Source organism: Ischnura elegans, chromosome 3 (assembly GCF_921293095.1).
Source record: "Ischnura elegans chromosome 3, ioIscEleg1.1, whole genome shotgun sequence".
NCBI classification, from domain to species: domain Eukaryota; kingdom Metazoa; phylum Arthropoda; class Insecta; order Odonata; family Coenagrionidae; genus Ischnura; species Ischnura elegans.
Window position 1 is genome coordinate 95,767,613 of NC_060248.1, and position 27,981 is coordinate 95,795,593.

The 27,981-nt window shown below is 39.0% G+C and overlaps 1 protein-coding gene across 6 annotated transcripts in view; it reads left to right on the plus strand.

Annotated features, from left to right (window-relative positions):
- The first annotated feature begins 1,530 nt into the window (after nt 1–1,530).
- LOC124156172 overlaps nt 1,531–27,981 on the plus strand; it is a 49,451-nt gene continuing 23,000 nt past the window's right edge. Inside the window, exons 1-2 of one of the 6 annotated variants that reach the window (XM_046530542.1) lie at nt 1,531–2,365; nt 27,306–27,644. In XM_046530542.1, coding sequence (XP_046386498.1) covers nt 27,569–27,644 — 76 coding nt within the window. In that variant the 5' untranslated portion in view covers nt 1,531–2,365; nt 27,306–27,568. Of the gene's footprint in view, nt 2,366–10,391; nt 10,509–26,915; nt 27,645–27,981 lie in introns of those variants that run through there. The other 5 variants (XM_046530540.1, XM_046530541.1, XM_046530545.1 and 2 more) reach the window with 5 other exon arrangements.

A 27,981-nucleotide genomic window follows, 5' to 3' on the forward strand; every position in this document is an offset into this window, starting at 1 on the left:
AATAAACTTCAAGAAATTTGAGTACGCCATCCTGAACTGCTACAAAGCAGGTGGCATGGTGTACAAATGAGTTCCAAATGGGTGTCCAAGTGGTACAAATAAGTTTCATAACGGATGAACGAGTGGTACAAACGAGTTCCAAATTTAAATCCAAATGAGTACCATAGCAGTTTCCAATGGAAATCCAAGGCAGTTCAAAATATGTTACAAATGAGTTGATGACATGGTAGGACGCTATGACGTCATGAACTGCTGTGTACCGTGTTTCAATTCCACAGTAGTTCAAAAGCACATACAAATCAGTGGTACAAAGCAGAAAGATGACACTTCCAAATGACTTACACAGCAGAAATTTTTCCCTGAGTACTTTGTACTTTCTAATCGCAATTTCATGAGTAACGATTATGGAAGGGTTAATGTTTGTCTTTAGATGTCATTCACATGATATTTAAACCAAATTTGCGATGATATAGGACTCCTAAACTGAATATTTGTATATTTGTGATACAACGCTGAAGGATTGTGCCTTGTTTTAGTGCAATGTACCTATGCTGTGTCTAGATGAATGATTCATTAAATTTCTCCTCGTTTCCAGAAATCAATTTTTATTCATGTAATTTTCGAATATTATGCAACTGCATATTATCACACATCAACGGTATAAAATATGCATAAGAGGTTCGTAGATATGGTATAAAATGTGCATAGCATGTACCTAAAGGTGCATACTAATGGTATATATGGGTATAATATGAGCGTATATTTAGCCACATCAATGGTATAAATCGTGCCTAAAAGGAGCATATAAATGGTATAATATGCGCATATATTTTAGGCCACATCCATGGTATAAATTGTGCATAATATGTACATAAAAGGTGCATATATATGGGTATAATATGTGCATATATATAGCCACATCAATGGTATAAATCGTGCATAATATGCACATAAAAGGAGCATATAAATGGTATTTATGGGCATAATATGCGCATATATTTTAGGCCACATCCATGGTATAAATTGTGCATAATATGTACATAAAAGGTGCATATAAATGGCATAAATGGGTATAATATGTGCATATATATAGCCACATCAATGGTATAAATTGTGCATAATATGTACATAAAAGGAGCATATAAATGGTATAATGTCCTCATATATTCCGTATATATGCAAACATTATGCCATTCCATCACTGCATATATTCCGCATATTATGCGCATAATATCGCAATTTATGAGGACATTATACCATTTATATGCACATATTATGTACATAATATGCGCGTTTTATACCATTGTGGTGGCATAATATTCGCATAATATTTGAATATTATGTGCATATTATTCACTTTGTGCTGTGTGGGATGTTGTAATTATGAGTTATTACTTCTTGTACTACTTGAAAGGCTTTCGTTTTGTAAGAATTGCGCTAGTAGAATACGACCACATAGACCGATGAGTGTGTATGTTTATTCACATCATAGAGTTATATATTCTTTAACTTCATGGGAGGAATTAATTGAAAAGGAGGATAATTGGTGCTCTGATTGCATTCGAACTCTTATGTTTACTTTAATGGATCAGTCAGAGTGCGCACATAGTTTTCAAGAACTCGAATCAGAGTTTTCATATGATTCATCATCTGATGATTCGTTGTGAAGAGAAACATATCACTCATTGTCAGTTACGTTTTCATTTAACACACATGAAGAAGACGGTATCGCGGTCACGAAAAAGAATACCAACTTGCTAGAAAGCGAAGGCTCATTCACACATACCATTCTATCAACACTATCTATCATTCATCTATCTCTTCTAACTAATGTCATTACTGTACACTCTCGTTTTCAACGTCATGCATTACTTCCTATAGCCTACACTGTGTATAAATACTTCGTGTGCCGGGTAATCACACTTTCATCCGACCAGCGAAAGAGCAATCTCTGACAAATCAGCACCAACCACACCAGGAAAACATTCGCTGCTCCACACTCCACTCCACTAACCACTCCAGTAAACCACCTACCACTCCGGGAACCACCGACCACTCCGGTAACCATCCACTGCTTCACACTTCACTCCACCAGCCGCTCCACCAACTACTACAGTGAACCAACAACCACTACAGGGAATCATCCAATGCTTCATCAACCGCTCCACTAAGCACTCCAGCAACCCCAACCTTCCACTCCAAGGAATCATCCACTGCGTCACCAAGTGCTCCATCCGCTCGCAACCGCTCCACCGGACTGCAACCGCTTTGTCAACTGTTCCATCAGCTGTTCCAGCAAACCAACAATGAACCCCGACGTCGCTTCCAACTCTGTCAATGATGTTTCCGCATCCTCTATAATTGGGTAAATAATTTTTATTACAATTATATATTGTTATGTATGCCGCTCCCTCTTCTAGCTGTAAGTAGCAGGGTGGAAGCTGTCATGGTGCTTTATGGATCCTGGAGGCTGGCGTGGGAGAGTCAGAGGGTCACGCTTAGAGTGAAGGGGAGATTTTAAGGTCCAGCTGCTCATTTCTAGGTGGTCTGGTCCACTCGTCAGGCGTCATAATTTTGGCAGAAGTCCTCCCAAACCGTGTTGGGATTTAAACGTTTAATCAGGGGTTTTGCTTATTGGGCCACCTGCACATTGGCCGAATATTGCAGTTGCTCTCCCTGGGAAACTGTTTCCGTGGGAATCCTTAGCAAAGGACCCTTCTCACGCCACCCACTGCAGCCTCCTGGTCCAGAGAAGCGTATAAATACCCCAGAATTTTGGTACTCGGGGAACAATCTCCAAGGTGCAGCCGGAGGCTCTGCTACGCTCCGGCCAGTGCTAAATAAACATCTTTTAAAGCCAACGCTTGAGTTTCTACTCTTTGGTGCCTATACCCACTCTTCGAGATTTCGGCCTAGCCACTCGGGTCGAAAATCTATATTGTTTATTCTACGTTGCGTTCTGTCTTTCGGGACACAACAATGTATCGCACGGGAGGTTTATGTTGTTTGAGGGTAATTTTTTTTCTTTTACTTTAGAACAGGTATGATTTCATTTAATGCTCTAAAAATAGTTAGTCTATAGTTTGCAAGTTTTGATCCATTTGGTCGTCTCCGTTATAAATAAGCAGAGAATTAATCCCTAATTAAACAGGATTACCCAACGAATAGTCACTATGGCCCATTGCATGGAGGTGCGTGAGCCACAGAGCTTCTCTACCACCCTGTTGCTCTTCATTAAATATGGGGGTCATATCACTTACAGTCGATTCACTTAATGTCTGCGGGTGAGCTTTCGTGAGAGCCCGGACATTCTCGGATGGCTTCGCTGATAGGGGAGGGGTAGTACCGAGAGAGAGAGGAGGAGCAAACATAACGTTGCCAAATGTACACAGCCGCTCTACTTAGTCACTGAAAACGTGTGAGTCATAGGTGGCCAAAGGTATTTTGGCCCCGGCGCCGAGACAACATACCTACTCATTTGGAAGGCATTGGGGATAATCCTTACACAGAAGTCCATGACATTGTCAGCTATCGCGCTGAATGAGGCACCATTGGTGGAAGGCATACTTATAAGGAGAACGCTTGAGATTTGGCAACACTAGTCCACGAGCAGATTCACGATGCTCACTCGGCGGAGGTCTGAGAGCGACTAACTGAGGCCACACCTACTATTTGCTGATTGGCAAAGGCAAAGTCACATGTCGAAACTCTTTCCCTCCACTTGCTTTGACCACACCAGCTCACCCGCAAAGATAAAATGAACAGAGTATAATATTTTTGACATGTTACCTTAATAATACGTGTGGGTTTATTTGGTTGAAAGAAATGGATGGAGCCTTATCATGGATTCGTATACATGAATAATTTCCATCAATTACTTGCGTGTTGTTTTATAAGAAACTCTGATTAGTTAAATATTCCTCCTTCCAAACTTTTCTGTGCTAAAATTACGTTCACGTGGTTTATGTGCCGGTTTTGCTTCAAAGTTTTCCCTGTATTTCCAATCACATCCTATCGTCATTCCTCATCTCTTACGGAAGACCTTGTCCTGTGAGTTATCTATTTCGCGAATGTTTCTACATTTTGACAGAGGAATACCAAATTTCTAAGATAATTTATATAAAATCTCATATAATTCTGGAGGATCTACATACCTACCTATCCGCGTCCATTTGATCTCGAACGTTAGTGAATCACCTTTTAAATTAAAAGTAAATAAATATTACCATCAATTTATTTGAGACATCGTCCTAGGTATCATCACTATAAGCCATGGAAGATGTCTTTGGAAACAAAAACGTATAAATATGATTCTATTGTACTTATCCAGTATCATATTTTCATTTTATTTTCTCACCGATTTTTGAGAGAAATATTAAATCTAAAATCATTTTTGTCCTCAGATCTTGCCTTTAAGTTTCCTACGAATAAATAAATCTCTGATGATCGTAGCAAGTCATTTGCAAAAATGTAGCTCTGAACAATGTTCATAATGAAAATGTCAATCGTACTAAGGAATTATCAATTTTCCAAGAGCTGGGGAAATACTGAACATGCGAAACTAATTTTGTATTACTATTTAGAAAGTTTAGCAATGAAGTCCAATACGGTTTGCAAATAAATTCGTTTTTTTTTCTTTCTCTCCACGGTGATTCAACAGTTCATAAGAATATTTGTTACTCAAGAATGATCTAAAACATCATAGTCACATAGAGTTAACAAATTGATATCTTCGTCTTTATATTTAAGTACCTACTTGTCCTTAATGAGATACAATTAAGCCCAGTAAGTTGAAAATTAGTTGAGGTTGTATTTAGCATTCTGTCCAGTTCCAATACATTCGGTGCCTCTCGGCATCGCTTTCTCCACAGATATCTAAGCCATAAGTTGATGACATGTTAATATTTCGTTAATTTATTGCTGGTGAGGAATTCGTCTGAATATACCCAGCTAGCACACTCTCCGACGTTTATGTAAACGTCCAAGACAAGGAAGGGGCAACAGTTTGTCCTTTGCCGTGGCCGAGTCAAAAAAATGATTTGAAATGTGTTAGTTTAAGTCACAAAGTTGAGCCACTTTAATTTGTGATAATTTTACTGTGTTTTTAAACCGTAAATATTCGTTCAAATAAACTTACTAGAATACGCCGGCGTGCACCGTGTCTCTCTATCTATTGATGGCCCAACGCTGTAGAATTTATGGGCCCAAGTTATGAAAATTACTCAACGCGGCACTCTTAATTCTTATTAAACCACGAAATCGAGTGATGGAACACTAAATTGTACATAATAAGTATGGTTCCATTCAAGGGCGTACCCAGGATCATAACTAGGGGGGAAAGCCATGGTCTAGGGGGTGCGGTGGCCAGTGGCGCCGACTTCATGGGGCTTGAGGGGGCCCGAGCCCCCTCAAGCCCCATGAAGTTTATGGGTGGGACGAAAGAAGTGTCAGGCTTGTCGATTTTCCCCGGAGTGTCCAGATATCGAGATTCGAGTTATCAGGGTTCTAATGCTGATCATATGACTCTTCTAAAATGCTTAAAAAACTTAAAACTCACTACTTATAAAATTTCCCGGGGACAGATCCCCGGATTGGGCCCCCCCAATATATTTTTTAAGTCGGCGTCCCTGGCGGTGGCAAGCCATGGTCTAGGGGAGGCGGGCAAACTATGGGATTTATGATATTATGTCCTTGAAGAAATAGTTTTATTTTAGCTACATATCTTATACTAATATATATCATTTTTCGTGGGTTTAAATAAAATTTGTTGAATACTTTCGTTTCAATTCAGCGCTGATTTTGCTTAAAGAATTCTGCGATTTTTAGTTCTAAGGGGGCTGTCCCCCCACCCCCTGCCCCTCGCTGGGTACGCCCATGGTTCCACTAGGAAACTAATGGAAGTGTAAGATATTGTACATACGAAATAATCTCTTCAGGTGTGCATCAGGGCCATATGGTCGCTAAGAACACACGGATAAAACATATATATTCAATTCTGGACCAGAAGATGGCAAAGAGAATGATATTCTCGGTGAAATATTGCACATCTCACGAAGCATTTCTCAAATTTATCTACCGTCCGGTTTAATCGTTCTTCGCTGTCATCGTACCCGGATTGGAAAGCTAAAATTTTCGTCAGACATCGTTTTGCAGAATTCTTTCGTATTTTCAGTATCGCTGCAGTAATCACTTTGGGTTGTATGAATACGTAATATAAAGCATAGTATTGATTGCCATCGTCAATAAAAGCTCAAGTTCTGTGGTATGCGGCCCTGATTTTATCAAGGGGCAAAATATAACTGTAAACTGAAGTACTACCAACAAAATAAATTATTCACACAGTAGCATAGTTCATACAGTAAGATTCATAACGTTTATACGGGAAGAGTTCAGTTGTTTGTCTTACAATAATAGCTCCCATCTGAGACTTGCGCTGCTGTCGAAACTTATGGATTTTGTCGAGCGGTTATTTCCCGCTGAAGGTATTGTTACCAGTGGCACAGATTAGGGATAAGGATTTTTTAATAATTTTGCCTGCATATGTCACGTTTCTTGAGTTTATTTATGGATTTAACGGAATTTTTTAAACTTTTTTTTTTTAAGTTTAGAATAAAAAGTGAGTGGAGTGGATACTTCGAGCGAGTAATCGATATGGAAAAATCGAAACTAAGTCAAATTAATGGGTAAATGGTGAAATTTGAGGTCAAGACTATTTTTCGCCAGAAGCCTGTGATTCATCATTTAAAATGACACCTCATTTGTCGCTGTAGGCAGTGGCGCAGCGATGGGGGGGGGGGTTACGGAGTAATGACAGAAAAGACCTTTCTGTGATTATATATTATTTCTAATTAAATATTTATAATACTATATATTAATAATAATTAAAATTTTATTATTAATATTTATCATTAAATATTAATAATAAAATTTACTTATAACTGAAAATTCACTGAAATTTTCTAGAAGATGATGAATTCATTAGCTACATAGCGTTAATTCCCTCTACGAAGCCCTATTTCCGTTTCTTCAAATATATTTCGCGTGCTTTGTCGCACTGGTTGTACGATGAGGCTAATTAGGTATAAAAATTATAGGTTTTTTTTACATTCCAATTTGTACGACAATAACAAAAAGTTTAAGATGTAATAGTAATCCTTAAGAGTACTTAATATGATATACAATCCATTGAAATTGAGTGTATTAATACTAACGATAATATAAAGAATAAAGTCCGTGAGTAAGGGTTATTAACGCTAAACCTATGCATACTAATGTTTAAAAAATAATAACCACACCAAGTAAAGCGAAAAAAGTTTCGCAATATCTTCTATAAGAAAATAGAAAACCTATTCCGAATCCTGATTCCTACAGGAGCTTTTAATCGGAATGTAAAGAAGCTCGCAAAATTAATCACCTCAGCAATTTTATGAAATGATCAATAAAATATTTATGAAATCTTCTCATATTTTCAATATTCAATGAAAACTAATCTATGCTGTCCCAATTATCTCATTTATACAAAATCTGCCATATCTGTTTTATTTGTTATGCCCCCCCCCATTACCTCACCCCACTTTATCAAAAAATATAAGGTTACTGCGATTGGCTGACTTATAACCGGTCAAATTCATGCTTTAAAATCCATTGGTATGATTCTTAAAATATGGCACGACAATATCAATAATTTTTATTGAAAAAACCCTTACCTAAAATACAATTATTTTTACAAAATTAATAAACTAAATTCAAGAAGAGATGTACCTATCTCTCTAGGACAAGGCCATTTCTAGGACGGGCCTACCATCTTGCATCACATTGCGATAAGCCACAAGCAATTCCTTTGCTTGTGCCCCTAGGGGGTGCAATAATCACGATAAATAACCTTAGAGATGAAATATGAATAGATAGCTGAATAATATTTTTTTAAATCACCGAATCTTTTCGGGTTTTGTCCGCGTTGAATAATTTTGATGAGGCAACTGCAGTTTCACCCAATAATAACCTTAGAGATGAAATATGAATAGATAGCTGAATAATATTTTTTTTAAATCACCGAATCTCTTCGGGTTTTGTCCGCGTTGAATCATTTTGATGAGATAACAACAGTTTCGTCTAAAAAGAATCAACGCGGCCAAGACCCGAAGAGAATACGATCATTAAACAACTGCGTAAGCCTCCTTACCAATATTTAAAAAAATATAGACGACTAAAAGAAGGCGAATGCGGAAAACTTCATGCGTAAGATTTCAGTGGCGTAAGTGGCAGTCGAGTATATGTAAAGCGAACGACCGGGCTGAAGGAAAATTTTCAGTTGTCTCATGCACGGAGTACGACGTAATCGTACTTTTCCATCCACGGGCAAATATAAAGCCAGCACATGCGATAATGTTAAGATCAAGCCGGGCACTCTCGCTCTCCATGCATGCATGTTTGCTCGTCCGGGGTCAAGGCAGCGGAAAAATTACGATGGATGCGAAGAACCACCCATTTATGAATTCTCCATAACCTTCCCTGATTTTGACCTTTTTTTCATGACGAACGGAGTAAATTTTATACATGCTACCTACTTGGAAATGGTGAATTTTCACAACGAAGTGAGTGTAAATAGGAGTTTGATGGCCTCCTTCACAAAGCTTCATACCTCAATTTATAATCGAGTAATATTGCTAAAATTGTAAAATTATATGCACAAATTATTGAAGCACACATTTTTTTATTTAAAGCCAGCGAATATTCAAAGCCAGTTAGTTTTCAATTAATTATTTTCGGTCAGTCAGCGCCCAATGGATTCCCAACAAAGATAGGAAAACTAAAAAGGACATTTTTTATTAAGGACTTCAAGACAGATTATTGAAAGAATGGCCCATTATTTAGAATGTGTACATCATACAATACATATAGTATTAAGTATGAAATTGTAAAAATAAAAGCTCTTCACGTACCTACATACTGTCAGTATCCTCAAAATTGTGGATAGTTCTCAAAAGATAATGAACTGCTTCTTTAATAAAAATCATTATTAGATAAGTAATCTTCCCCTAGTCTAGACATTTGCATTGAATGAATGATTTGCCTGCGTAAGAATCCACGCAATCATATTGTTGCCATATTGGGTGATCCACTAGGTAATTAACAGCCTCTCCGTACCTGGCGATGGATCGTGCATCGGAAAATTTGTGTTTCTTTACTTTTCTAACTCCATCACAATCTATGATGATATCAAAATTAGAGAAAAAGCCAATAGGGTAGTTTCCTTCATCAAAGAAAACGAAAGGCATTGATTGCGATTCGTTACCCACCATTAATGTACTCATAATATGCAAATTATTTGGTTTTAGAAATACCGGTGTAGACGAAAGGCAATGGTTCATTTTTATCCTTATTTGAAAAGGGCCAGATTGGCGCCCATGCGATGCCACTCCACGTGACGTCACTGGGACCTAGTTTCAATACGAGTAGATATGAGTTTTACATCGTCTGAGATTACCAATGCATGCATGAGGCACAGAGCTCAGGGAACTAGGTCTTAATAATCACCTATTAAAACTGGCTAAGGTCGAAAAGTTTCCTTCGTTTGATAAGGTATTAATAATCCTTATTTAAGCCAAGCGCTACCCGCTAGCAGGGTACTCGGCTACCTGCTAGCATCCTGCATCGTATCAGCGCTCTGAGCCTCGCCCCAAGGTCACCTCACTTGCGGCAGCGGGAACCAGAACGACGTCACGCGGAGATTTTCCGGCATTCAAACTTAGCCGTCGCGTTTTTACGCGCTTGAAATTTTTCACTTTTCATTTAATCGCAAAAAATAGATATCGTCATTTAAAAATCTAATAGCATGAAATACGTACTCCAGGAGTAATAATCTTTCGATTTAGGCAATAAAGAAATAATAGGAAACCACCCTATTGCAATCACACCATGCATGATTTTGTGCAACAACTCTACCGAATTAAACAGCCTTCATGAATTAAATGCAAAGACAATTCATGTCCAGAAAATAGTCCCTGTTCTAATTTCGTACATCTATATAGACATCTAACACATAATATATATCTGTTGGCCTCAATGAATAAAATACAAGCATGAACGAAACACATACCCTTTGGCGGGTAACACATCCGCCACACGTGTTTGTGCTCATTCGGATAGCAAAAAAAATGAGCGAAGGTTTCACAATAAATTGACGTTGACCACAAGGGCCTCTTTCAGTGAGTGTAGGGTGATCGCAGCGAAGAAAAAAGAGAGCTAGGGGTATGGACGAGAAATCATAAAAGGTTCAGAAGGGAGACAGGGCCGAGTTGGTTCACCATAGAATCGATAACTCGACTTTGCGGTTGCGAATAGCGGAGCATGTGAGTGATCCCACCAAGTAATTTCTCTGCCACCTGCATTGTCACCTCGGCCCGACTGGGTGACGGTACTTGGACCTAAGTGGACCTGGATGGTGCGCGGATTATACTGCCAATGCTGTGAGTGAGAACGACAGAATCGATACAGTTTTACCCAAGGTAAACAGTAGTACTTTCATTCACCCCATCCAGTGTTTTTACTCGGAACATTTACCCGCGCTGGTAGTTGCGTGAATATAAAATTGCACCATGTAAACATATCCAAAATTGCTCAAATGCACGAGTGCACAGTGGCGCAGCGAGTGGGGGTTTTGGGGGATAAACCCCCCCCCCCCCAGAGCTCATAGAAATTTTTAAGTTTAATCCATTTTACTTAATTAGATTGATATTACTAAGAGAATAGTGTAAGGATTAATAAAATATCCCTCAGAAAGCCGTAGAACTCACCATTTTGAACCATTTATCTTGAAATTCCGCAATTTACTAATCTCGCACATACCGCTTATCCTGGTGGGTATTCCATACCCCCACGCACATTGGTATTAGTTGCACCTAAACACCACCCCCCCCCCCCCCCCCGCCCCCCAGCCTTAATTCCTAGCTGCGCCCCTGCGAGTGCATGTCCAGAAAATATCCCCTTTTCTAATGTTGTGCATCTATAAACAATCTAATTATTGAGGCCCAATGGAAGTGTTAATGAGAGAACTCCGGTTTGATTTTGCGCGATTTTTCAATCTTGATGAATGGAGAACATACCGATACCTGCACTGCAAAAACGCTCAATAATCGCCCACCGAATCAAATCCGCTCATCTAGTAGCCCAACAATACGAATCCGCTCAGCTGGCAGTGTCCGGAGCATAAATACTCACCTACAAGCTTGGAGAATAGGAGGTGAGTATTTATGCTCCGGACACTGCCAGCTGAGCGGATTCGTTTTGTTGGGCTACTAGATGAGCGGATTTGATTCCGTGGGCGATCATTGAGGCTTTTGCAGTGGAGGTATCGATACACAAACTTTTGTAATTTTCTGCAGCCTGATCAAACTTACACCGACCTAAGTCTCAACGGATAGCCTTGAAAATTACTGCTAACCTTTGAAACCTCGGTCGATGTAAGTTTGACTAAACCGTGGAAAATAATAATATTTTATGTGTGCCCTATAATCATCAATTCGTGCATTTATACGAGCATTTTTCCAGCCACGTGAATCAATCTTGAGCGGATAAAAGCATCACGTAAACACGGATTTAGCCGATTCGAACAGTAATTTAAGGGAACCTAGCCAAATTAAACACAATCTTTATTCAGGACATTCAGAAGTAAGGGATATGGGGGCAGTAATTGAACGAAATCTAGCGGAGTATTTATTCTATTGTCTTCCCAGAAACTCAGAAGAATCTCTCAGGGCGTCGGAATGGTAGAACAATGTCGAACAAATTTTAAATTATCTAGAAAAGACAACGCCGTAGCCAGAACAAAATTCCTAGGGGATTAATTTAGAAAAGGGGCACATTTCAGAGACTGAGGGTTCATTTGGAGGGGGTAGACTTAATACCGTGAGTTACAAACATTGCGGGAGGGAGAGAGATTAGAACCCCTTGACCCCACTCTTCAGCACGACTCTTTGACCTCGCATAACGCTTGCTCGCTTCGGCCTAGGACGTACCCAAACACTTATCAAGCATCTGATCAAATAAAGACTACAAACTTCATCAAACAACATTAACATATGCGTGAATTGCGGAAAAATTAAGCAAAAGCATACTTAAGCTCACTGTGCAAAGGTTCGAAGCAGTGTTGAAACGTGACAGGGATGCCGAGTTATAAAAAATATTGGGGGCGGTATATTTAAAAATTCCGATGGTCTTGCACCGGGAAATTTTATAAATAGTGAGTTTTAAAGTTTTTTTAAAGCTTTTTAGAAGATTCATATGATCAACATTAGATCGCTAAAACCCGACTCTCGATAACTGGGCACTGCGGGGAAAATCGACAAGACGGACACATTTTTTCCTTGCCCCCATAACGAATTTTTGAGGGTACTCGGGCCCCCTCAGGCCCCATGGAGTCGGCGCCACTGACTGAATTTACCTTTTAAAAAAATCATTTTTGGCGATTGCATTGTGCTGCGGTGCAAAATTGCACTCACATTTCATTCCTAATTATTTTTTCATTTGTTTTGGCGACTCTTTTGAGTAAATAAAGGGTAGCCCGAGTAAATCACTTGACTTCAGCCACTGCCGTTATTTTCGATTCACATTCCCTATTGTCAACTTACGTTCCAAAATCCTGAGACATTGAAGTCACTGAGTCACTGAATTTTGCACCAAAGAAGAATTTTAGCGATAATTTCATAATTTCGATAGAAGTAATCTAAACGTAGGGTAAACTTAAATCCGTGTAACGACAAGGTAATACCAATCACCGACGAAACTATCGATACGGAAATGGAAAGTTATGATAACAAAAAATCTTGACAGTGAAATTGGCGCGAGTCCTACTCCTTCTCTCATTACGAAATGAATTTAAAGACAAAATCGGCTCCGATCCAAAAGCATGGGTCTATGCGCTGGCTCGTTCGTCTTTGGGTAAGAGAGGGTCTATTAAAGTGATAATTAGAGAATCGTAAATGGAAAAGCAAAGGTTAGCATCAACTTAGATACAGAAAGGCAACCATATAGCACGTAAGGTTCTTTTTCGCATCGGCGCAGATAATATTTGCATCAATCATTAGCTAAGGTTCATGTTATTATTTGTATACATCATTTTCTCAGTTTTAAAATTACAAATTCTACCGAAAGTTGTACCAAAATGTTCAGTACAAGTAACTTTAAAATTCTAGTGAGGTACGTCTAACGAAATTTTTCAATTATCTTAACCCTGAATTACACGATCATTTTTTCCATCCCTTTGGAGGCACAGCACCTGCGATTGCTCCAGCGATGGTGGAAAAAATTACCGTTTCTCACGATAATTTTCCACGATGTCAGTAGGGATGAGTTTTCCATCACTCGGAACGTCCCTTTTTCCGTCGCTGAGACTATAGCTGGCACCGTCCTTCAGCCAATGAGAACGCAAGGCCGCGAAAAGCGATTGTAACGCCACGCTTGTCATTCAGTTAAATGACAATTGTACACACGGAATTTTATGGAATTAGCGATGGAAAAAGGACGGTGGGAATGACCGTGTGATTCAGAAAATGATGGGTGGGATGGGATGAGCGATCACTCTTTTGATCGCTGAAAAGCTTTCGCTGGAGTTATCATTCTAAGGGATAGAAAAAATGATGATGTGATCCAGGCTTTACATTCACTTTATTATATATTCGAAAAATTCACAATTTTTATTGGCTAATACTTAAATGAGAGAGAAAATATTTATCAAATAATCATAAAATATCGAGTTTTCTTGTTGCATTCCAATAGTATACTGCCATTAATCGTGCATAGAAAATAGAGAAATAGTTAATACCATGCCGTTCATCGCTATAGGTAGTTTTCCTCTAGTTTGTTGACGTATCGCAAAATACTCCAGCTTTCTGTTCTAGCAAGCATTGATAGGTTCCAATTATTTTTCACAGAACCTCGTTTTCGCAAGTCATAGCTTTCTGAAGAGCGCTGTGTCATGAAAGTTGTTCAAGGCTATCTACTCAGACGGATAAGATCTAGCAATAAGGGTGATCTTCTAGAGAAACACCAACGAGTCCGGTGCACATGTTAAATAAAGGAAACTATGGTTGATTGCCTCGCTTCGTCTACAGCTCAAGAGGAAGATTTACGAGGTGTAGACATCAATACTGCACCAGATTCCGCTCATTCATCGTCCGAAATTCCTTACCCTTGTGGTTACTAATATTAAGAAGCTTGTTCGTAACTCTCGTTCTAGCCTTCCCATCACGAAAGATTGCATCACTCATTAAGCTATCCCCCCGAGCATTGTTCTTATGTAGCCTTACCTTAAGAGGGAGCATCACTCCCCCTCAAAATGGTTTTTTTTCGTGACGTAGGACTTGTCTAAAAAACTATGCCATGAAATTTTAAGGGTATATAGATGAGACCCTATCAAACATTTTCCTGCATCCTAAATATGAAAATTTCCATTCAGTATTTTTTCGAAGACAAAATTTTTATATTGTTGATTCATTGTCTTGGAGTTAAGGTCTTGCAGAACTTTGAATCTAAATTTTATCAATGTTTCGGTATATTTGTATACATTCATCAGGTTTTTTTCTAATGAATTGGATTTTTCCATGACTAATTTTATCCGTTTCGAATTTGATTGATTTGTCCATTGAGATCCTATTGATTTATCCAATTCATTGCAAAAAAATCAATCAACTATAAACATAAAGGTCAAGAGAAATAAAAAAACTACTCTACTGTACTCAATGGTAAATGTACTCAATAGCTAGTTGTTCCTAGCAGGTGTGGGGCTGTGTGTTGGATATTCCTGCTTGCTGCAATGTATGCTAGGTGTGTGACATAGTGCGAACTTTTGATTTTGTAGTATTGCTGTTTTACTGATTAATACTTCACCGCAACTTGAAAGTGAAATTTAATTTTTGGTTCTGGCTTGGTCAGATGTGTCAGATGGGGGCACAGGGGTCTGAAAGGTCTTCTCATATTTAATATTAAAAACTAAATACCACAATTACTATAGAAAATATTCTATTTATTTTGTTATGAAAGATAACAATATTAATATTAAATTATGTGATTGAGGCTCCCTAATACACAAAATAAAATGAACGTAATGATAACCGTATTAAAAATCTTGGCGATTTTTTAATCGTTTGGGGGGGGGGGGCACGTGCCCCTGTGCCCCCCTATATCTGCCTATGGACACGGATTAAATAAGTGAGAAGCGTAAACAGCGCCTACTAACACCCGCGCTAATTTGGGAATATTGAAATAAATACTTGTAATTTTCCACGGTTATAAAAATTATTATAACCTAGGTTTATATCTACTACCCTGTGGAAACCAATTTCGTAATAAATTTAAAAAATTGTAGAAAATTGCAAGCATTTATTTCAATATAGAAAAATTCCGTCCCATCAGCTTAAATCTTCGGATTTTATGTACTTCGGGAATATTCCCCACTGGCGTAAGGGAGATGGGTGTTGGGATACACTGATCTTCCTCGAGTCCCGCTTGGTTCCTAGATAACATTTTACACAACGTATTTTAATGATTGGAATGGAACACATTTTAACTACATATAGACTACACCTCATGCTTATTAAATGGCCTCAGCATGATCCTATTTTCGGTGAGGATGGCATCGGTATGGTATGGTATTTGGAGGAGGCGACCGACAGCTGAGGTCATTTGCGCCATGAGGGAAGGGTGTGGGAGGAAGGGTGGAGAGAAACCCGGCGTCGGCGTTAGCCTGCTCTTAACGATAGGCGTCAAAGGGACCACGGCTTAACGTCCCATCCGACGGACGGAGTGTTGCGCTTGAAATGTCCTCCACACAACATTCAAGCAGGGATCGGGCAGTCTCTGAAAATTCTCTGCCGCTGCCGGGATTTGAACCCGGGCCCACCGGGTGGGAAGCCAACACTCCAGCAACCACACCAACCCGATCCCCAGGGATGGCATCGTGCTAGACGCTTGGAGACACAGGAAAATAGTTTTAAATCTACTATTTTGAAGACCACTTAATTACTCACAAATATTCATTTCGTTGTGCAGGTGTATTCGCTCATCTTTTTCCCTTAAAAACCACCAAGGATGACAATTTTGGAGAGCCAACGAAGGCGTTTAAGCGGTTTTGTTTAGCGAAATAAATTAAGTTAGGTATAAAATATAAAACAATAATATATCCTCAGTTCATATTTTCAAGTGAAGAACATACGATAGAACATACAAGATAATTTACGGCAGTCATTTTCTTCGTATAACTTCTTTGTATTGTTTTTAAGTTGAATTAATGGGCACATTTATTCCGTTCCAATTACGTTCTAATGGACGTAATAATACAAGGAACATAAGTGAGACTTTTGCTGGAGGCGATTCCGGATATTTCTTCAAGTTTTATCGAAGCCAGTGCGCCAACTGTCCTGTGGTTGGGTTTCGTGACTTTAATGACCTTTCAATTGGACCATTTTCAACTTCTTATGAATTTTTCACTGAGAGAGAAAAAATGTACTTAGAAATTTACGCAGTTTATTTGCCACTTCAGCATGCATAAAGCACAATGAAAACATCACTAAGCCAATGAACCTTTTGGGAATACAAAAGAGAGAGAGAACTACGAGCAGAAAAATGATAGTATTCACACGAGGAAGTTCTGAGAATGTAAGGAACTACAATCGGAAGAAGTTCATTCAGTCGAAATGAGCAAGTCATGAGAAATGAGTCATTTGGATCGAAGATAAACAGTAGTCATGAGGATAGCCCCACAAGAAAGCGGATGATAGGTTAGAATAACATCGAAATGAGAAAAGAAAAACATCATTGCCGTCAATGGAATCGTTTTTTTTTTATCTTTAAAATAGCAGCGGGAGATAAGAAGGTCAATAATAAAATATCTCGATGCGAGAGAGGAATTTACTGAGTGAGCGACTTATTTAGGCACTGAGACTTCATGAAGAGATGAATGAATAATAATAACCCTTGAGTATATAAATGTGGATTACAGTTAAGAAACAGTACGTGTAAATACGTAACAATGTTCGAGGTAAATGAGAGAGCGTTAGATGGGCCTCACCAATTTTTGGTAGTGCGGCTGCTGTTGATATTAAACTTCGTTTTTTAATGGAAACATTACTGAATAGGGATATTTTTACCAAAGTGTTAAAGCTGTATCGTTATAATTTATTTTTAAAGCAATTTCTCAGTCAGCGGTTTCTGAAGGTTCCCGATGACGGACTATTTAACTTTACTATACGTCATTTATTTTTATACTTCGTTTAATCCAAAAGAGAGTAGTAAAATTGAATAAATTTTGAAGTATTAGTAATATTTATGGTTTAATTGCATTATTTCATCTTGTTAAGAAAAAAATTTGATGCACACAAATTAATACTTTGGAATAAGTTTTCGAATCTATCGGACACGACAGTAGATCTATAATAAGGCGCGGTAGCCTTGGAACGTAATTCTTAAAATTTCTAAAGGGAGACATTCAGAATTATCTCAGGCGGGACTTACAAGCCTTGAATGATCTCAATATTTTAGCTGCCGTAAACGGGAAATTTTCGAGTTTCTGACAAAAAAAAACTTTGGATGAAAAATTAGAGGCCTTATGGTCCGGGATCACCAAACACTGTTTGCAGGAGTGAGCAACACACCAAACCTTTGACGGAAATAGAAGCCCTAGCCCAGCTAAGATCATAAACAACCTAATTTTAAATTAATTTAAATGAACTAGGATTACCCTAAAAATTATAGCTGGAAAAATTTAGCTCATAAAGACAGTTTCTCCTTTCCTAAGATGATGTCACTTTGGCCTTTGTGGAGAAACGGCTTGCAAAAATGTAGGTAAGTATCTTCGTATGAAAGACATGAAGAGATTAATTGCAATCATTGTGACTGTGCTCTGTAAAAGAGATAATAAGACAGGCTGCTAAAATCTAAAGAATTTTGGAGATACCTTTGAATGGAGGGATTAACAGAACGAGAAGGATAATTAGTAAGATTAGCAGGAACAGAGTGGCAAAGATACCGACAAATTGTGTCTTATTACCAAAGAAAATGGACAGAATTTCCCAAAAATGTATTACTACAAAACATTTATTCACTATGGCCGATGGTCCGGAACATTAAGAGGTTCCCTTGCGGTGTTTATTCAGTTAGATTATCACGGAAATTTCCAGTCAGGGGCGTATATCAGAGTGGGAGAATATAAGGTAGTCCACTCTCCCCCTCCCATATATGAGAATATTTTTTGGTTTCAGCAGTCCATCACCCGCCACTTACTGCTATCGTAGTAAATCCTATCCATCAATTCACCTATTCTTCATTCAATGGCTCATCAAGCCAACAATCATCCATTAATATGGTATTATTTCCAGATTTTTTTAAAATTTCACATCTGTTATAAATATTGTGCATAATGGGGTATCCTTATTTGATATTTACTCAACCAAACCAAACCTCGTTTGTCTTTCCCATTCCACAAAGATAAAATATAGATACCTACGTTACAACAACATTTAGCCCTGAGGATGAGCCCCGAGTGAGAGCTTGAAACGTTGGCCGTTATGTATAAATTAACACGGTGGGAATCCCGAGAAGAATGTACCCACATTATTCGCTGGGAAAGCATCAAATCATATTTCACCTACGTTACTGATTTCCTAAACAACGTTTCCCTATACGCAAAACATGACCTCGCCTTGGCCACTTGCGAAGACCAGATATAATTACCATATGGGTAAATATCTTCATGTAGAACGAATTGATGATCTGTGAGGATGATATTGAGTGAGGTCGTAGGAAAGTTATCGGTCAAAGAGGTGTTTCGAGGGCATGCTAAAAGTCGAAATAGTGGAGGATTGGCTTCGTGAATGGATAAACATTTCCAAGAAATATTTTATCAGCGAAATAGCGGCAGAGATGACGAAGATTTTTGAGTTAGCAAAGAAACTGGAAAAAATACGGCGAAAAATTATTACGGCTAAAAATTTATTATTTATGGCGAAGGTTCCGAAATTTTAAGTGGATGCCGTGAAGTTTTTACGTCCAGCGAGATACACAAAGCGCATCCCTATAGTGAGAAAACTTTTCAAGTTGGCATCTCAAAAATAGTTCAATTCTCACATAGCTCACATCAATAAATGGACTCTACTGATTATCACATACCCTTAAAATATAGACAACATAAGTGAATTTAAACCATGCCGAGGAATACTATGAATGCGAGGGGTTTTTGCGAAACATATTCTACTTCCAAATGTTTTTCTTTCACAGCGAGCACATGAATCTATCCCATACCATAGGACGGTAAAATTCATTCTTTATGCATTCCCACATTCTCATTCAAATCAGAAACCAAATAGAATCGAAGGCAAAATACGTCTAGCAATAAGAGAAAAGAAAACATTGAGGAAACTACGAAAGTATTTCATTTCAAAACCAAGTCTAGGAGGACGTGGTTCCTAAGCCAATAATATTTTAATGATTTTATTTGATTTATATTAATTATGATTGATTCGGTAAACTAGGCAGGAATTTCAAGTTTATCCTAGATGAGGAGCTATTCCACATATGTATTTGGGGTCAGGAAAATTCCTTCACATTTCCAGAATTCTCCAACTGTTCCCGTGAAAGTGCATCTCCACGGCTAAGGATATCGATAACAAAAGTGACCGATCTCACGTGAATCTCGTGATAACGCTATCGCCGTTGCTTGCAGTGGTTCAAACACCTCGACAGGAACGACAGGGACAAACACAACGAGGATGTTTTGAGATCGCCGGGAAGCTACTGCGACGCGAGTATGAGGAGGGAAAAAAAACTGGCCGTAACCTGATTTCACTATGCAAGGGAAGAAAAACATTTACTCTCAAAGTAATCTTGAGGAAAGCCCGCTGAGGCAAGGGTGAGAGGCAAAGTAAAGATCAAAAGTGATCCACCGATCAGTGTGGATTTTGATGGAATCAAAAAATTTCCATCATACGCGCAAGCCTGTGACAGGAATGTGCTCTATCTTAAGGCCGTTTTACACGGTACACGGAATTGCGCATTCTGACGTACGGGCGAAGGCGCAATCGAAATTGCGTCGTGCAAAGCGGTGAATTGCTAGAACACATGCGAGAATGCGTGAATGCGAGACGGCAAAATAGCCCCTGTTCTAAATTTGTACATGCATTCGCGCAATTCCACGCCACTTTAGAAATTAATGCAGCTCTAACCTGCGCAATTCCGTGCCCCGTGTAAAACGGCCTTTATAAAGTCGGGACTTTTTTGAACCACCGAACAGCTAACCTGTAATCAGCTAAATTATTTGCTCACCAGGAAGCTGTTTTTGAGTTTCCCATTGAATTATTACAAGATTAGGGTTAAGGAAGCAAAAAAAAAACTCATTTTAAGCGAGTGAAACATGAGCATAGTGAACGTCCATCATGGCGACACCGTATCAACGTCCTTTAACCTTGAGGTTGTCAACACAAAACGAGAGGAAGCGTTTGTTTTTACCAAAAATAACCGGGAGCTGTGACAATAGTAGATATGAAATTCACCGATGGATCATGAAAGATTTTAAAATCTTGCTTTTTCTGTGAGTTCTCCCAGCTCAAGCTTCCTAGCTCTTCATTTATAGCTCCAGAATAGCCAGAATTTAGCACTTTTTTTAAATTAAAAAGTAGGATTTTTTTCACCAATATCTTAAGCGTTTAGCTAAGGATCTTTTGGCCCAACACTGCTTAAAATCCAAAAGGTACCCATAAGCGCAAGACTTCCATGTTTTTTAATATATCTATCAATACGTGAAGGGAAAAATATAAATTATTGGCTAACGAGCAAAGTAAAGAGTCTCCCTTAAAACACTCCACTCAACCTTGGCACATAGATAAAACGCTTGCTAAAAATACAAGGCAAATTTTTCACCTTGACCAGGGAATGAACCTCGGACATAAAATATTTCTGGTGGCTGCTCAGGTGTATTTTTATACAATACGATAATTTTAAGACGGTAAAGAGTAAACATTCCATTTCTAACTGCAGTATGAATGTTTCTAAAATACGCTTCTCAAAACTACCCAGAAAAATGCAACGCACCAGCATAAATAAGCAAGTGGATGAATCCACATTACGAGTAAACAAAAGCGGTTGCATAGAGTCGCCCTAAAATTCCGCAACCCCGCGCCAATGATGAGGCAACGTGTTTTCCGTCATAACCGCGCAGCAGGAGCGAGGGGACTTATCCAATCGGATAAGCCATCGTAAATATTTACCTCAGTCAAAGTGGCTCCACGGACAAGAAAATGAGTAATGTCGCGGCTACAAAAGGTCGCTCTTGTCCCCAAAATGAGCGGGGGAAGAAAGCTTCCAAGCTCTCGTTCATGGTTTACTTGGTAATGCGTCACAAGCCTATTGTCTGTTCCATAGATTAAAGGTTGCTCTGCGTATTAGGGGAGGGCCAAAGCGAGCTCAAGTCATTCGTGCCACTAATAATGGATGAGAATCTTGGTTAGGGAAGGAATAGAAATTAGCATCTCTTCTTTTCACGACCGAATTTGAAACTATTTCCGCCTGAAAGAATAATAATACGTCTTTCTTTGGGTGAGGTTGCAACTAAGAAGTCCCCTCTTCCACCTAACCCCTCGATAGCGTCAATGCAAACATATTTCAAAACGGTAGATAAACGTTTACAATACGAAACATATATAATATTCACTATTTTTGAAATGCCAAAAAAGATAAACAAGTATACGTGAAAATCTTGTGTAAGAAAAAATATTTCTGTTTGTGGGAAAAAACATGAGGATAAGGGCTTAGTATCCTTCAGCAAAAAAAACCCGCTGCAGGAAAACGCCCACATAAGAAGGTAGGTGTGAAAAACCTGCGAAAAACTTCTGAGTGAAAGCTAATGTCATGTTACATGAAAAATACAGCATAGTTAATGAGGTGCATAGAATACACAAATATTACACATGGAATTACACATAAATACAAAATAAAAAGTTCATAAAAATAGTGTGAAATGCCCTGGAAGTATAAAAATAAGCTTTTCATCAGTCGTAGAGTAAGCCGAGGGCGCTGATGAGGATTGTTAGGTGTGAGTGTGGAAGAGTCTCATAGGTGACTGCGCAATATTAATATCTAAACCTACTCAGGACCTACGCTATATTATCCGAGAGATGAAAAGCTTATTTTATACTTTTTAGTGCGTTTGATACTGTTTTTTTAAGACAGCTTGTGTTGCATCTTTTTTTATTTGATTTCCTTCCTTTTAGTGGTGAGTCATGCAATCGACTAAACCAGAGCTGTTAAATAAAGTTCTGCCAAAAGTTCATAACTAAAAACATCTATTGAGAACAATTTTTCCATAAGAAAATTTATTCCATTAATTAAGAACACAATGGAAGAAAATCTCAGATGTTAAATGATTGAATATTGCGTTATCATCTGAAACGAGCAAATTTGCAAAATTTCAAGCCGATCTGACAGCGGGAAGTGGGTTAAAACTAAATTACAAGATTCCATCGATGAAACAGACAATCAGACGGAGCAAATTAAGAAAAAGCGCGCATAAAAGCATGCTGCCTTCGAAGCTCTAACGAAGAAAATATAATTTCCGATAATTTTACTTGAATAGAGCAACTCGATAACCAACTTGAAATTTTTTTTCATGGGAAAGTTTTCGAGTCAGTTATCGAATATGCATTAAAGAAGATGGCTTTATAGTTAGACAAGTAGCTTTTATGAAATTCGATTATTGGACGTTTTTGAGTAGCTAAAGATTCCGTTTAGGTCGCCAATTTAAAGAGAGGTACCAATAAATTATTTCCTAACCTTTACATTCAGTAATCAGTACATTTCAAGGTACCAACCAACAATACAAAGGTAGTATTTTGATGCATTTGGTATCAAGAACCACATCCTTACGGTAAAATCCGATAACCCAATTAGCGATGTAACATTCACCGATGGAACTATACTTCATTAGCGAAATTTTCTTGACAAATAATGAATGTAAACCTTTATCGAGTTTTTCATTGGAGTGCGGTCCTTCATTGTAGTTTTCAAAAGTTAATTCTCCAGTGTAAGACTTAATCAACTTCGCCAGTGCTGATGCAAAATGTCAAGCCAACCGTGGAAAACCACTGATGACTGATGATGACTTCAACTGGCATGAAGCCCAATAAAAGTTTACATAGCGTCACTAAAGAAATAATGCATTCATATTTGAGGAGCTTAGTATCAGAAGCGCCAAGTTTTTATCACATTGCCCATCCCCAGGAAGGCCAAAACCGATGGGGATGGCGGAAGCAGGTGCGCAGCTAGGAATTAAGGCTGGGGGGGGGGGGGGGGGCAACTAATACTGGGGGATATGGAATAGCCGCCAGGGTAAGCCGGAGGTGCGGGTGCCCTCCCCCAAAAAATGTTTAAGATAATTGGTTCAAAATGGTGAGCTTTACGGGTGTGTGAATAGTTAGATGTTTTCTTTGTGAGTCATCCGGCTCCCCAATATTGCTTACAATTTTTTTCATTAAAAATGCATTGAAACATTTTTATAAAAAATATTCTCTAAGCTCTGGGGGGCGGGGGTTATCCCCCAAACCTCCCACCTCCCCCTCGCTGCGCCACTGGGAGAAACAGTGAAAGAAATCCGATATCAGTAATAATCTAAAGGTAAAGAAAGGCAACAAATATTCGATAGTTCAGGTCCCATCAAATGCACTCTTCCCTCTTACCTTGAAACCAACTAGAACTCAGTAGCACACCGAATTTCAGTTTTCTCGCGCCTACTGAAATGAGTCAGTAGGCTTTCTCGGATAAAATCTGTTATTAGTCGTTTTTTTTAAGTAAAGCGGCAATTTAAGCATTCTCCGTTTGGAATTGATATCTCGGCGTAAGTATGAAATTCAGATATCTTATGTAGGGATTGATTGCAATTGAAAAATTTTACCCGTAAACGTATGTTCATGCTGTTTCATAATCATCTACCTGTGGATTCTATACATTTTTGAAGCACATTTCATGGTGCATATTGGGAAAAATTCAACTCTCCGATTCCTTACAGTTTATAGCAGTTGGTCATGGTGCTCAAAACGAGGAAAAAAGTAATGATTAACGAACTACGGCCGGCTATTTAACCCATTATAACCCAATGCTGCTTCTAAGTAACATCAAAAACGTATATATTTTCAGCTCTATTCTAGGGAGATTCAAACTACGTGTTCATTTCCGCTGTAAAGTTTAATGGCGAAAAATGTAGCTACCACAATGATATTGATAGAATCGATAATTTTCACTTTATCAAATTAGAAGTCTTGAAATTTAATTTCTCCCGGAAGCAGCTCCGGGTTAGAAAGGGTTAAACAAATCGTTGTATTCTCATGGACTTTTACAGCACACAAAAACGATACGAAAGCTCTAATTTAATCCGACTCGTGAAGTGAGGTAATTCTTTTTTTAAGCCGGGCAGAAGAGCTCGAGAAGATTTAAAAGGGAAACTGGTACTTTTAGGCAACTGACTGCTCGATTAAGAACACCGCATTTACGAATGCCGATGAAATAGGATTTTGACCGGAAATGAAACAAGAAAGTACTATCGTTCATATTTTCTTGAATAACTTGAAGATAAAAATTAAAAATAATCTCGTAAAAACAACTGTTACAAAAACATGTACTTACCAGCATGTTAATTGCATCATCGCCACATTGTTAATAAGTCAGAGGGAAATATCGTATTATATAAATAAATAAACAATACGCTCATGCTACCCCAATGGGGAAAAATATAACAATAAACGATTTATGATTAATACCAAAAGAAAAATAATCAAGAATAAATAAGAAATAAGCTAATTTTCATTTCATATCGATTAAATTACCCAATCGGATGACTATGCAGTCACGACAAATATTGGATGTATTATTTACCCTGAAATAAATGTTATAACTATTTGGAAGGAATGAATGCGTTCCCATGACTTTGAATTTTTGATATTATGTAAAATATAGCTACGGAATTTTTAAACGAATTTCGATTCATGAAAAATTACGCAGCTTTATGTTCTGATTTTGGTTTTATTTATATCAATATTTTTACATGTTCCAATTGCTGATAACAAATACATGTTTAAGACTACTTCCTGAAAATGAGTTTCAAAGTTTCACACGGCTAATTATAGGATGATCTGAGTTGGTTATTCATTCGAGGTACCAATCAGACCTCCCGTTGTCGGGGGGGGGAGTCGCCTCTTCAGGCCATCCCATCCCCAATCATAATACTAGTTACGCCACTGCTGAGGACGATAAAATTCAGTCATTGAAGCTGGAAACCACCTGTCTTCTTCTTTGAAAATCTTTGAAACTAAAACAATTGACAAGAATTGCCATGAGAAAAAATTTCCCTGGACCGGGAATTGAACCACGGACCTTTGGCTTTCCGCAGACCACTACGCTATCCAGGTTCTTTAATTCTCATGGCAATTATACCGAGGCTCTTGGTACTAGGTGTTAGGCCCTCGCGGTCCAATTTTTTCTCATGGCAATTCTTGTATATTTCACCGCCGTTCACGCGGCAGGGTTTGAAATATTACACATACCGCTTTGCGCGGCGTTAGCGCAGGTTTGAGGCTCTCAACCGGTTGTGGCTTCTTGGAAGTCCTTTCTCCCTCGCGTTGCCATCCTTGATGGACCACGAGGGCCTAACACCTAGTACCAAGAGCCTCGGTATAATTGCCATGAGAATTAAAGAACCTGGGTAGCGTAGTGGTCTGCGGAAAGCCAAAGGTCCGTGATTCGATTCCCAGTCCAGGGGAATTTTTTCTCATGGCAATTCTTGTATATTTCACCTCCGTTCACGCGGCAGGGTTTGAAATATTACATAAAACAATTGACTTTAAATTTCGTACATAATTAGAGAATGTATTAACAACATCATTGACACTGTGTCGATTGATGCTACCACCCTGTGGGTGGTTTTCACCCCTTCTCGGGAGTGTAATTTTTTCCCGACGTAACCCCTGCAATCGATAGAGGATAAAATCCTATTTTATCACTACATAAAAAGTATATTCACGCAATATGTAAAATTAATCGGTCATTATACTCGTGAAATCGATCCTTTTCCGTTAAGTGATGTCGAATATATTAATTTGAGTATTCACCAAAACTATTTGTTCTCTTCCAACATTTATGTCTCGATTTATATTCCTTTTCTACCGTTCCTAAAAAACTTATTCTTTTTGTTGTTTTGTAATCTCCATTTTTTAATTGGACATCTTCTAATGTTAGGAGTAGTTTTTTTAGTTATTCGTGGAAAACGTTTCAAAACGTGGTTATTCCATACATATTCCAAAATTTCAATCGTTAAGAACTCAGAAAGTATTTGTCAGTCAAAAAATAAATCTCTATTTTTTTCTTAAATATATGGTTTCTCCATCGATTTCCGGGGAAAATTTTCCATCCAACCTTTGAGAAAAATTTCCATCCACCCCAAGGGTGGAGACGTTAATCGGCGCTACGTTAATAACGTTTATCGACGCATTCTCCAGCAATGCGCCAAATTTCAAGTCAATTGGTTTAGTTTCAATCAATTGGGGGGTGAAAAGCTTCAACGACTGGACTAATACGCGATTCTGAGCAGACGAGACAAGAAAGAACTCGAAAAAACTCACCATAACTGGGGATCACGTCATTCAACCCCATCCCCAGTCCAACCCACGAGAACATTCCATCAATATGAGGAGTTTTGCGTCCTCCACTTTCTTCGCGACGATTATCTCCCTCCAATAGGTTCAGGCAGAGAGGGCGGAAGATGTCATCCTCCTCAAGAATGTTATCACTCCCTCCTCAGTGTTCAAATACACGCGTCTCGCAGCGGACGATTTTGTGAGGGGCCGTTTCCGAAAAATCATAGGTCATGGGGGGGGGGGGGGGGGGAGATAGCGTGGTCGCAAGCACGAGGGGTAAGTACCTGCGCCCTATTCTTGCGGGCCGCAGAATAAACCGCGCTTTCGCCCGTGACGGCAGACACGTCACCCGGGTGGCCGAGGACCGGCTAGACCCCGAACGCATAAATAAACATCACTGACCACTTCAGACCGACAGTTTCCGATTCGACTGAGGGGAAAGCAGAGCATTCTCCGGTTCGTTAATACTAGAGAAGGGCCGAAGAGTTTTGACTGGAAATCTCCCGATTTTTTCTCTAGCGTAGTGGGCGGAAGAGTGCTCATAAATACACGAAAACCTTCTCTTCCCAATTCCACTTTGTTTTTTTATTTCTTCTGCTCTCCACATTCTCGTGCACATCTCGGCATTTTCTCGCGAAGAATCGAAGTGGGAGGCTCATTCGAGACAGGACAGTCGGCGGGTATGCATTCGTGGCGCCTGAGGAGCTTCATCAATCAACACTGCCGTATGGTCAGCTAGCGATGACGTCCCATGACCCCTGCAAGAAGTTCCGCCATCACTGAATATCATCCACCGGGATACGAACAGAGATCCTCCGATTCAGCAAAAGAAACCTGCCACAACAAAGGGGATCTCCGAACCCTTCCAGAGCCGAGCCCAGGACTGAACGAGTCGCAGAAACATGGACTTCTACCGGCAAAGGCTCCTGTCGATCATCACCATATGTGCTTATTTATTCCTAGGAGGTGTCGAATTCGGTGAGTTAAATTTTCATTGTGCCAAAGGCTCCTTTAAACACGGGAGTCGTCATGCATGCAGATCCCGTGAGTGTGGTGATTTCTCGATGCGTTTCTATGTTGGTATGGAATCATTGGTCTCACTGCTTAAGTCATCGAGACTACAGGGAAGCGGACGGAGAAGGCTTGATATAGGAACGCAGCCACTGCGTCAGTATTTGAATAGGTTTTCAAGACTACCGCAGCAACGATGAACCAGTTATCCCTAAAATTTGCAATGGAGCATCTATACTCGCGAGGAATAGCATTTAAAATGTATGAATTCGAAAAATTATATAATCTCCAATCAGAGACGTAA